The sequence below is a fragment of the Poecilia formosa genome, unplaced genomic scaffold (assembly GCF_000485575.1).
Source record: "Poecilia formosa unplaced genomic scaffold, Poecilia_formosa-5.1.2 Scaffold98, whole genome shotgun sequence".
NCBI lineage: Eukaryota > Metazoa > Chordata > Actinopteri > Cyprinodontiformes > Poeciliidae > Poecilia > Poecilia formosa.
The window spans coordinates 1,019,036-1,030,978 of record NW_006800037.1 but is presented as its reverse complement, the minus strand read 5'-3'; the positions used below and the strand labels follow the sequence as shown (position 1 = coordinate 1,030,978).

Genomic DNA, 11,943 nt, shown 5'->3' with positions numbered 1-11,943 from the left:
CGCCTCCAGAAGGCCCCCCGTCTTTTTCTTCTTGTTCCCTTCGACCAACCCCTCTCTGTGTATCGGCACAGTCCCCTCTCAGACCTCCCCACACAAAGCTGCACAGAAATCATAGCACACCATTCAATCATTGTTTTTTCCCCTCTCTCACCCCACTAAAGGTTTTAACCGGGCAGAGAAGGAGGGCTGTCACTGAGGAAACCTTAGCCCATTGATGAAGTGACAGGAGCTGCCAGAATATGATCCTAATCCTGTTTCCAGCATTCTTTTAGCCTGCTGGCATCGCAATTCCTCCACACATTCTCTGAGCTGTCAACTAGGAAAATCCCTCTAATAGTGCATTGCCCAGATACACATCAAAGGGCTCCTGGAAACCTTCAGCAGCTTAGCTGCCATAGACACACTCACACACCATTCCCGTTACCTCACAGCCGCATGAGTTCTCGAAGGCACGCAGAAAACCCACATAATCACGACAAATTGACCACACATTTAAGTAGCATGTTTCAGAGAACCCAACCGGTCATGGATAAGCGTTATCAGTGCACTTTAATGTAAAGTTTTGTGCTCCACGTTTTACGCTTATATCATCTTCTCTATTCGACAAGCGTTTTTTTTTTTTGGGAGGTGGGGGTTGGACATGAAGCGAGTTGGAGAGGAAAAGAAAACAGGTGTCTGAACTTTGCTGACTCCAGAACCCCTTTCAGTCCTATTTTATCTCATTCTATTCTTACTTAATCCATCGATATCCCAACCAAAGGTAATCTTCTTATGGCAAGGCATTCTGTTTCGGTGCAGCCAAACCTCGGCTGACAGGGTGGGGGAGGACGGCAGGGCGGCGTGTGAGGAGTGGGCGGGTGGATTGGAGACTCTTTAGAGCCTGACACTTTGCTTCAGTCATTTCATGTAGGATTAGTTCTTCTGCTCTGGGTGAACAAGTGGCAGCTTCTCCCCTATGTGGTGTGTAAACCCTATTGCTGAGGATGGTAGACCCCCTGTGTCCAAATTATTTATGGATCATCAAGGTGTCTTCAGTGGAACGTCTGTACCTGAATTAGATTTGCACCACAAAAGGTCTGGAATCACAACTGTTTAGTGTCATTTCGGATGACTTGCGAAGTATAAGTCGATTCTGTTGAATCTCATCGAATATTTGAATCATTTTGTTCTCATTTTTGAGGGTAATCTAAAACACCTAAGGTTCTAGACTAGAGCTTTGAAAGAAGATACATTATCTGAATTTTTTTGGCTGATTTTCAATCTAGTTTAGTCTAAAGCCGATACAGATTTAAGCTAATTCTGTTTTTTGTTTTTTTTTTTCTGTAAAAGTTTGTTTATAATAAAAATATTCTATTTATTTCTTTGTAGCCTTCCTGCTGTGAATGGTCCTGGAATATTTTTACTCTTAACAGAGCAATATCACGGTTTGCCTGCCAACCAAAATTTTGCCATTTTAAAATGAAGTTCATTATGAACTTGACATTTAAAAATTGGCCTTAGCATCTTACATTAACAATTAGTATGATTAGCTTAAAGCAGTGGGTTATATATATATTTTTAAGCGAGGTTATGTGAAGTCGTCTATAGTTTTTTACTGTTAGTAGAAATATGTCAAATAACCATGAGCTTATTGGAAGGGCTAAAAGATCCTGAGAGAGGTAGAGAGTACCAAGCACGCATGTGATCTAGTCCACCTCATCGGCTGATTTGGAGGATCAGCTGATCATGACTCTGCTGGCATCATTTTCAAAATAAACTACAACTAAAACCAAATTCAAAAGTTTCTCCTGTGTTTGGAGAGACGGAAGAAAGTGACAGGTTTGCGACTGACTTGTTCGGCAAAGCAAAACAGCACGAAACATGACGACAACTTTTTGGGGGAATTGTGTAACCTACTGTTAATATCTACTAACATAGCTACTTGTATGAACATTTTAATGTGACTTATTTTAAACTGCAAAAGTCAACTAAAAGAGTTGACTTTTGACATGTGGGTCAAGAACTTATTACAACTTTTTCAAAAAGCTGTGATAAGACTTCTTTCGTCTGCAAGTAAGGGACATGTTACTGATAATTAACCTCACAGAACCTCACTTACAAAATATTCAAACTAGCCTTGTAATGGACTGTAAAAAAAAAAAACTGACTCCCTGAGTATTGCCTGTAGAGAACGTAAGGCCTTGCCTTAACAGTGAGACATGCAAACGTGTTGCTCTCTCTTGCTTACTTCCAGCCTTAACTAATTAGAAACACGCCTCAAACTATTGTAGAAAACACAATATGTGTTTTGCATCTCGGTTTGTTCTTTTATTTTTTTACGCCAATCACACAGAAAATTAACTTCTTTACTTTGTAAAAACATCTACCCCAAAGACTGTTGTTGTCAGCACAACTCAGCAACACTTAGGTATGATAAGGTTAATTTATCAGAAAAAGATTGGATTTTTGAGTTTCCAACCAGCTGGGATGAAAGCAGCTCATTCCAGTTCCCTGCTGGTTTTTTTCATCCATCCATCTATCCATCATCTGAACCTACTTGTTCCTGATAAGCGCTGCAGGGGACTGGTGCCTAATTCCAGTGGTCAGGTCAGTCCATCACAGGACAACAGGAAGTACAGGACAAACCATTGAGCACTTACTAGTATTAAGAGAAGTCAATTGAACTAATGTTCTTGTTTTGGACTTTGGGGAAAACAGTGTCCAGAGACGACCCACAGACTCACTGCAGAAACATTCTGGCTGAGATTCAAACTAGAAACTTCTTGCTGCAAGAGAACAGTACAACTGTCTCCTGTTGGTACTTGTCCATGATAACTTCTTCTTGTACATAGTATTTTTTTCAACAAACAGGGTAAAAAGAGTCAGAAGTAATTTAAGACTTGTTTATCTTCAAAGAAAATGCTTGTATTGTTCACTTTTTCTCTTTCTGGTGATGCCTCAACTATTCATTAAAAAAAAAAAAGATCTGACTGAGTTAGAAAACTAAAATCCATCCAAACACAAAGTTCCAAGCAACGACACGGAGAACACTTCATTTACAATTTATTCTCTTGCATTGAACAGATAAATTACTCATATTTTAACCAACTGACAAATACATGTCTTTCATCTACAGTGATATATAATACAGAGATGTACCATGTGCTTCTTTCTGCTGAAACTACTGGCAAGCACAAAAAGGTTGGCAACTTTTCCCCCGTGTTTTATTTATGTGGATGCTCGAGGTTATAATTGGGAAAAAAAACATATTTTTTTATTTTTTTTTTTTCCAAAACCCTTTGCGCGAAAGTTGATTTGGGGTTTGCTTTGAAACCAGTCAGATGGTGGTAAGGATTGGGGGTTATTTACAACACTCCATTTAGTCCAAGCTGAGAAGGATACCTTCGAACAAGAAGGTCTCCGAGAATGGCTCAAGCTTTGTTTTGTGGTGTCAGGTCTTTTTCTGTTCCCATGAAAACTGTGTTGGGTGGCTGTACAAGCCAAGCTTAAGAGGATCTCATGCATGCACATGTTATGTTCAAAGGATCTTGCAGAGTTGCAAGACATTTTAGAATCTCAGATGAACAGTGGGAGGATGTTTTTGTCCTGACTCGATCATGGTGTGGACCAGCTGATGCCGTTGCCCTTTCACAGTTGATTAAAGTAACATCCTCTTCAGTCTCATCTACCGTCAATACGGAATGGTTATGGTTGTCATCTCTTACGTCCAACCAGATGATGTATTCCTCTTGTCTTTGAGGTGAATGTCTGTGATGACGATGATAATGAGGCAATAGGAAATTGTGTGTTGACAATCCATATTGAGGTAGGTCCTCCAAAGTGTTTACTTTAGCTCAGCTTGTTTTGCGAACGCTTTCTTTTCTCCTGTTAACCACTGAACTCTGGTTTTTGCAATGCAAATTGAACATTATCAGTAGTTCACCTGACTTTTACTTGAAAATTAGTACGGACATTAAACATTTGATCAGCAAAACATCTCGCGATCATATTGGAGGTGACACAGATACGTTCTTGGGCTCCTGCGGAAAATCTTCTTGGGTGTACGAAATTACTTTGAGGGGTCAAAAGAAAAAGTTGGATTGTTGGCCTGAAATGCAGCCAGGTTCTTCAGTTGGGAAGCGTGTCCAGTCCCAGGGACGCTGCGTGCTGCTTGGCCCTTAGCCGGAGGTTCTCGATGCTTGTAGTCTTGCTGTTGAGGGTTCCCGGGAGGCTGCCTGGAGCCGCCTGCAGCAGTGGGCTGTTCCACACCTGTTGGGCTTGTGATAGGGTCTGGTAGTAGGACTGGCAGGGCAGTGAGCCCAGTGGGGAAGGCATGTTGACATTCATGCCCAGGTAGGGCAGGGAAGACGGTGCGCTCATGTCAAAGGATGGGTAGTGCACCAGATTGTTTGTGGCTGCCATGTGCTGCCGAAACTGCTCCTGCAGTCGAAAGAGGCTGAGAGGAGATGAGGCATAGGAGTTACTCTGAACCAGCCCGCTGGTTACACTGCTGGAGGTCGGCAGGGCGGGGGAGCTCAATGGAGAGTCTGAAAGATAGAAAGGGAACAGGAACTTGTAGTTTGTGGCTTAAATTAAAACCAATCAATCTCAAAAGTAATTGCATTAGTTCAATCGATGTTTGTACCTGATGTGGGACTGAGTCTCTTGCAGAACGGAGAGCTCCTTCCTGCCTGGATAGACCCGTCTCCTTGCACCTCCTCCCTGAGTTTCACCCTCGACTCCCCGCTAATTTCCTCCTCCTCTCGCTCAGCATTATCTTCTGTTGCTGACTCGCTGTCTGATGGCTCTGGGGACGTGACGTTGACTTCCACGCTCATCTCTCCCGGCTGAGGCCGTGCTGCGGCCAGCCGCTCTGACTCTGAGTGACAGGATGAAGAGGACGAAGGAGGAGGAGGAGGACTGCGGACCTCAGGAACCACGGTGGTGGTGGTGTTAGGAGCATTTGTGAGGTCTGTTTTAGAGTCTTCTGGTGAGTCGTCAGCAGCTCCTGACGCTTCCTTCTGCTTCTGTAGCTGCTCCTTTTGGAGACTGCGCTGCTTCTTGCGAAATTTGGCTCGGCGATTCTTGAACCAGACCTGGCAGGTGGATGAATAAATTAGACTACCAAAACTAAATTATATTTTTATGCCTTAACGTGGACGTCCTGTTCTTACCTGCACACGAGCCTCGGGCAGGTTGGTGCACATGGCCAGGCGCTCCCGCATCACCACATCAGGGTAGTGGGTCTTCTGGAAGGTTTTTTCCAGAGCCTCCAGCTGTTGCGCGGTAAAGGCCGTGCGACTACGCCTCTGCTTTCTGTGCTGGGAGCCATAGCGGGCCTCAAGGATAATGTCTTGAAATGTACAACCGTTGAGAAAGAAGAAACATGACCAGTTTAATTCAAGGGACTGATAAGTGGAGGGAGTTAGGTGAGCTCCTGGTGTAGGTAAATATTCTGCTTAAACAAGTGAAGCCTGTGACAAAGATGCTGGGAGTGAGAAATATAAAATGAGAAAATGTGCAACTGATTCTTACCTGCTAGTCTCTCTGCAAGGGTTAACGCATGCACTGAGGGCCTGTAGTCAGGTGCATGCTGCGCTTGCTGCGCCGCCTGTTGGTGAAGGTTGTACATGGCACTCAGGGAATTCATGGCGTGCAGAGAGTAGCCGTTCACCCCGTAGTGTTGCATGGCTGACTACGCTTCTGCAGAGAGGACAAGCTGCTGTTGGTCCTTTTCACTCAACAGATATTCAATTAAAACATTTTACTATTAAAATACAGATTTTGGGATTTTTATTTTTATTTTTTTGTAAAACACGTGGAGCTGAACAAATTCAACTGTCAACAAGTTAAATGGAGGCGCTTCTTAGTTTGTGCCTGGTCAGACAGTAAATAAGGATGATCTCTGATGTGTTTAAATAGATCTAGGTTAAAAAGAAGAATATTCTTAATAAGGAACGTTTTAAGGATGTACTCTATAAAATGCACGAAATATTGACTAGTTACCAAAAAATGATCATTTTTAATGACCTGAAATAACACATCTATGTGGTTTAAAACTCGGATAGACGGCGTGTTTCTTTAAAAAAAGATTTGTGATTTTAGATCAAATATAAAATAAATTGAGTAAAATGTGTCCTTAATTAAATAGCTTATTTGCACATTCAAAATAAGAATTATTATTATTATTATTATTATTATTATTATTATACTATCAATTTTCTAAAATAGTTTATTGGCCTACTTAAAAATTTAATTTAATAGTAAAAATAAAATATTTTCGTGTGTTTTCCTCCGACATAAACAAGTTTAAGTGACGGGGGTAAAAAAGGGAAACTTGTTCAGAGTGGAAAGGTTTTAATAAAAACTATTTCTGCTTTGTGAACTCACTGACTATCAGATCTGCAGTCTGTAATTGATATAAAGTGCAAGAAAAAAAAAATATAGATTATTTTTTCCTTCTTAGCTCCCGGATAGTTTTGACCAGACTGGGACACGGCGTTTATCACAATCTGTGGCGGGTTTCAGGTCAGTTTTAGACGCCTGCAGGCTGACGGGGCAAACCGTGACGGGTCGTCAGAGAATTATGCACATGGATTCCCTATTGAGCTCCCTTTTCTAATGCGTCTGCAAATAGGTTTCAACTTTACAAGGCTATTAATTTATCATCAGCCCTGACGCGTGAAAGGTGGTCCACGTGGGTGCGCTTCGTGGGACTGTGTGATTTAAAAGAAATATTGGACTAATGCAATACAACTTCTTGTATTTATTTATTTTATTCGATTCTATTTTATTTTATACAATTGCTCTAGGGGGGTGGGGGGGGAACACACCTGCCCTGAATTATTTATTCTGTTCAATTTTCTTCCAATCTGCGTGTAAAATGTAACACAATGCTCTTCTTTCAGGACAATGTCACGAAGCCCCGGGCTCTGATTACAGCCTAATTATGCTTATTGCCGTGGATTTATGAGTTATGCTGCATTTAGTAAAGAACCGCCTCGGGGCCGGAGCTCAGCGTGCAGTCGTCAGTTGAGCATTATTATTTATTTCAAAAGGGTTGGGATGTAAGGCAAACATTATTGGGGGCGTTAACAAAACAAAACAAAAAAAAAACAGGCAATAAATCAACCTTAAACCGTGCGAGATTATTTTAATTTACAGCTATTGAAAGTTTTACTAACATCTGTAAACTAACGTCACTTTTTTTTTTTTTTTTTGGGGGGGGGGGGAGATTTATTTTCTCCCTGAAATAAAATTGCTTGATAAGAGCGACATAAAATAATAATAAATAACCCACTTTGTTTGCACAAGTTCTGCAAATGAAAAATACCAACACAGCATCAACTCTGATTCAGCAAATCACCTTACCTCTTTTTCTCCGCGCAATTTGTAGGTTTCTCCGCCGGAATAAATATTCACTTATCAAACTACTTCTTCCCAAGGTTCAGCAGCCGCCCTCTCATTTTCTTCGCTCCCGGTTTTCCTTCGGTTTGATGTCTTGAGGATAGTCCGCTGCATGCGTTTCGCTCCGCTGTCCGCTCTCTCTTTGCGGTGGCTGTGGGGAGGATGCAGCGCTGCCATCTACGGGCTTTTAAAGCGCTCCGGGTGGGGTCACCGGGGACGCACGGAAGCTCCGACTGGTGCGCCAATCACGTCGCTTTCCTCCTCTTTTATCCTACCGAGGCGTGCACCTCCCTGTCTGTGGACCCCCAGTTTAACATCACTACATCTGAGCTGATTATACAAAACAGATAAATAGACAGAAGACATAAATCTCTGTTTTTTTCCTCTCTTTTTTTTGTTGCATATTTTTTAAATGATCCTGTTTTGATTTATAAATGCAACTACTACAACTTTTACCGAGAATTTATAAATCAGTCAGTAGATGCAGGTCTAAATAAATTAATGGCTTACCTGTCTTTATGATGTTTGTTGTTTTCTTTTTCAGTAAAGCAATTGTCGAACTGATGTTTTCCAACTTGTTACCTTTTATCCTTTTATCAAAATGTTATTTATTACAATTATATAGTAGCTCCCGCATTTGGATTTACAGTAAAAATGTTATATTAAACTACAGTAGAACATATGTAAGACATCTGACAACAACAAAAAGTTATAATATAAAAACAATCCAATATAAAACTGCTGTAGATGCTCGCTTTAATTCGTTACATTTCTTGTACAGGTACAACTTGCTTTATTAGTCTTTTTTTTAAATATATCTATATATAAATAATTGCTAATCAGCACAAATTATGCATTAAGTATTAGATTCATTTTATGGTCATGAGTTAAATAAATCTTAAGTTCCGACATCAAGCAGTTCCGTCTAATTTTGAGTTAGTGTAAATCTAATGAGACGTTTGCGTTCAGTGGAAAAAGACCCGTCACACTCGTGGTAATTAAATGATATGCAAATATTCGGCTCAGGTTCGGCCTTTATGCGCTCTCGCGGTGCGCACAGATCGGCCACTTTCGGGTTAATGCCGTGCTTTTAATTTTCCCTCGCAGCTTCCGCGCAGTTTTGTGGGAAAGCAGCTGAGATGGAGAGATTCAGCCCGGGCTGCTGCTGTGCCTCCAGCAGCTCCCCGGGCCCCGGAGGGATTTGGGTTAGGATTGGGTAGACAAGACGCCATTTCACCCCTCTAAAAAATGTCTTAAAATGACTGCTGGTAAGAGGATTAAAACAATAATACACCCCTCCACCCTCCCTTCTTCTTCGAGGTTTTTTAGAAAAGATTCCTTCTTGCGAGGAAAAACCGTTTAGGCTGGAATTAAGGGCAGCGAAAGTAGCCTTTTAATGTAAAGCCTGCATATTTTTGCTGAATTTAGAGAGATGGAAGCAGGTGGAGAGAGAAGAGAAGGGAGGCTGAGGTTAGACATTCAATCCCGATATCTCAGACTCCCGAAAGTCATGTGTGTGTGAAAATAATTTATTGAGCTGCAACTCAGCTCAGTTAAAGTTATGTGGTATTTCCCTTTTTATTGTTTGTTTTATCAGCCTAATGGAAGACTTCACGGCGTGTTGGGAACCTACAGTCTAAAGATGCCTGCTGCAACAAGTGGTTAGCAATCCCAAAACTCTGTTTTATTTTTAACGTAAAATCAAACAAGTATTTATTTATTTACACATATTTTCTCTCTCCATTTTCCTTATTATTTTTTATTTTTATTTTTTTACTTAATGTTTTCTTCTCCCTTTTTGTTGTCTGTAGCTGCTTCGCATTTGGGCCTAAAGAGGGAAAAATTGGATTAACTTGTGAACCGATGGACATAAGAACTTAAACTGGAGGTAAATCTGAGCAGTGTCTCTTTGTGGGAACCGTCTCTAAAGCAAAATAAAGCGAGAAGGAATTCCTCTCAGCTGCTCTTCCTTAAATCAGCTTTCCTACGCGACCTAATGCGGCCTAATGTCCAGCGTGGCTCAAGGCTTTCAATGAAGGAGTCAAGAGGCCCAGTTTAGAAGGATTTTGTAGGCCAGAAGCAGCAGTCCGTCCTGACCAAGAAATAGGGAACAATCTTCTTCTTCTTCTTCTCACATTTAAACGTAAAAAAACGTACAGAGGTGAACGGGATTAAGCGCTTAAAATCATATAGCTTCAGAAAAAAAAAAAATTCAGAACAATACATGTAGAAAGTTTGTCGCCACACATCAGTTTGACGGGCCTTTGACGATGCCTGAGAAAACCTTTCAGCCCTCCCTGGTGGTCTAGTGGTCAGGATTCGGCGCTCTCACCGCCGCGGCCCGGGTTCGATTCCCGGTCAGGGAAATTTTTCCTGCAGTCGTGGGTGTTGAGCTGGACAGCTGCTCTAATTATCTCTTCAGTTTGTGAAAGTTCTGCAGAAAACATCTGATTCAGCTGTGATGAGGGAAAACATTCATTACACAAGTCCTTAGGGACTGACACAACCTTAAGCTTCTTCCTGGATAACTTCAGCAAGTGTTCTCTATGGGAACAGATTAAATTACTCCGTATAGCTACCAAATGCACCATATTGACACCGCTTGAAGTTATATATATATATATGCTCATTTTATAATTTAAAATGAGCAAACTGTAAATACCTTTCAGTAAAAAAATAAAAATGGTGGAGTGTGATATTTTACATGTAATCTCAGTAGAGTAAGATGTTTACCTAAGTATTATTTAAGTATTTTTAAGTTTCCAGTGTGAGCTTGTAGCAGTACTATTTCTATGCCACTAAAACACCTGATCCCATTTTCTTAAACCTCTAGGTTCTTTATTCAATTCAATTCATTTTTTTTCAATTGCAAAGGAAAATTAAATTGTTGTTAATCTTATTAATGCCATCAAACTTTCACAATAACATAACTAAAAACAGTTTATTAAGTACCTGCATTTTTATGTGTAATGCTTACTTTTTTTCACCCAATTCAAAAACAAATGATAGAATTTCATGTTGTAGACATAACTTGATAGTTTTGTTGTTAATTATACAAATTACTCTGGCAGTGTTGTTTTTTTGTTTGTTTGTTTGTTTTGTCTTTCTTTGTTTGATACTTCCGATGCCTCCGATCCTCAGTGCTGCTCATAACTCTCGGATTTTGGTGGATTTCCCTGGGAGGCTCATTGTTCTCCTCACTCCGGCTGCATTGAAAGCTTTATCTTGTTAAAGCCTCTGCTTAGATCTGAGTTAGCGTCTTCAGTCATCCCCTTGCCTCCAAACTTCTATCCCTGCATCAGGACTTTGGCAGCATAAATCAACGCTCAGACGCGGAAGCTGCTGGGATTTATAAGTCATCTGTGGTTTTAATCAGGTTTATAATGCGTGCTTAGTTTGTAATTTTACCCCTCAAAAGGCTCGGAGTGAAACTCTCCAACTTCAGAAGAAAGTTGATGCATCCTGCCTTCTGAGCTCATTAACTTTTATCATTAACTTTTTTCTTTAACTTTCTGCATACATTAGGTTTTATTCCAGCAGCTGTGGCCAGCTCATGCTCTCAGCCAAGGTTAGCTTGTGCTCATTTGGGTGAAATTAATCATTTTGATGCATGGTTCAGAATTGACTGCTTCGGTGGGACCTGTGTGACTGGAGTAACAAAGGAGCAGTCCTCTGGCTGTGTATTAGTGGGCCATTCACCTTTAAGTCTGTCCTCGACGCCTGCTTTTAAATGAACAAGCCGTTTTCGTTTATTCATAAACACTTAAAACGTGCATTCTGTCCAGCTCCCGGCCAGCTGCTCCTAATGTGGGCTACGTGGTTTATATGCATAGCAAAGTGGGGACGTCAATTGGAAACTGCTACATAAGATCAAATTCTATTTGCTGTGATGATGAGTCACAACGTAAACATGAATATGCTGTTGTACAGCCGTGGCAGCGCTCAACGAGAGCATCGTGATGTTTCAATTGTATTTGTTTTGTTCCAGCGCAGTGAACTGTAAAAGCAGAGAGAAAACAACACATTCAGACAGCAGACAGCTACAGATGCAGTAACTTTGCTATGAAGAGCCAGTTATACATAGTAATATTTCAATCTTCAGGAGGATCGCTCTCTCCAGAATGATGCACCTCGACTTTGGAACAACTTTCTTTTGCGTTGTCTTGAGAATCTTGGAATATTCAAAGAAGTTGTTTAAAACATTCAAACTTCCTTCTCTTATTTTTTTTAAGCATAACTGTGTTTTTGTTTTTGATAATGTCTTTGACTTTATCAGTTTTTGACTGATCGATCGTGCTTTAACTTTCATGTTCTGTCTTTTATGACACATTTGTGAGTCTTATCTGTGAAAGACGCTTCGGGAACGCAGTTTCCTTAAAGTTTGCAACCTGGATCAATGAGCTGAGTTCCTGTCCAGATGTGATGTAAGCCATGAGTTGTTCACTGTATTCTCTTCCCTTGCGTGATTGAGCAGTCCCTGCTGCAACTCCTCTGAACGCTTTCTCCGGCAGACTTGATGTATCGGAGTTGGCAGGTTTGCTTCCTCCCTCTTTCTCA

General features: G+C 40.9%; 1 protein-coding gene and 1 non-coding gene across 3 annotated transcripts; one reads left to right on the top strand and one right to left on the bottom strand.

Moving 5' to 3' along the window:
- Positions 1 to 3,025: 3,025 nt before the first annotated feature.
- LOC103142570 (diencephalon/mesencephalon homeobox protein 1-A) lies at positions 3,026 to 7,750 on the bottom strand. Of its 2 annotated transcripts, none has more exons than XM_016674585.1 (5): positions 7,351 to 7,750; positions 5,516 to 5,682; positions 5,154 to 5,348; positions 4,625 to 5,075; positions 3,026 to 4,526 (listed from the first exon to the last, which is right to left on the bottom strand). In XM_016674585.1, exons 2-5 carry the CDS (start codon positions 5,666 to 5,668, stop codon positions 4,108 to 4,110), a joined length of 1,218 nt encoding a protein of 405 aa, XP_016530071.1. In that variant the 5' UTR covers positions 5,669 to 5,682; positions 7,351 to 7,750; the 3' UTR covers positions 3,026 to 4,107. The 2 variants fall into 2 exon arrangements, with proteins under 2 accessions (XP_016530071.1, XP_007558757.1); XM_007558695.2 differs by having other exon boundaries at positions 5,154 to 5,332; positions 5,515 to 5,682; positions 7,351 to 7,748.
- Positions 7,751 to 9,680: 1,930 nt separating this feature from the next.
- Positions 9,681 to 9,752, top strand: trnae-cuc (transfer RNA glutamic acid (anticodon CUC)). The gene has a single exon. It is a non-coding gene; the product is annotated as a tRNA-Glu (tRNA).
- Positions 9,753 to 11,943: the final 2,191 nt, after the last annotated feature.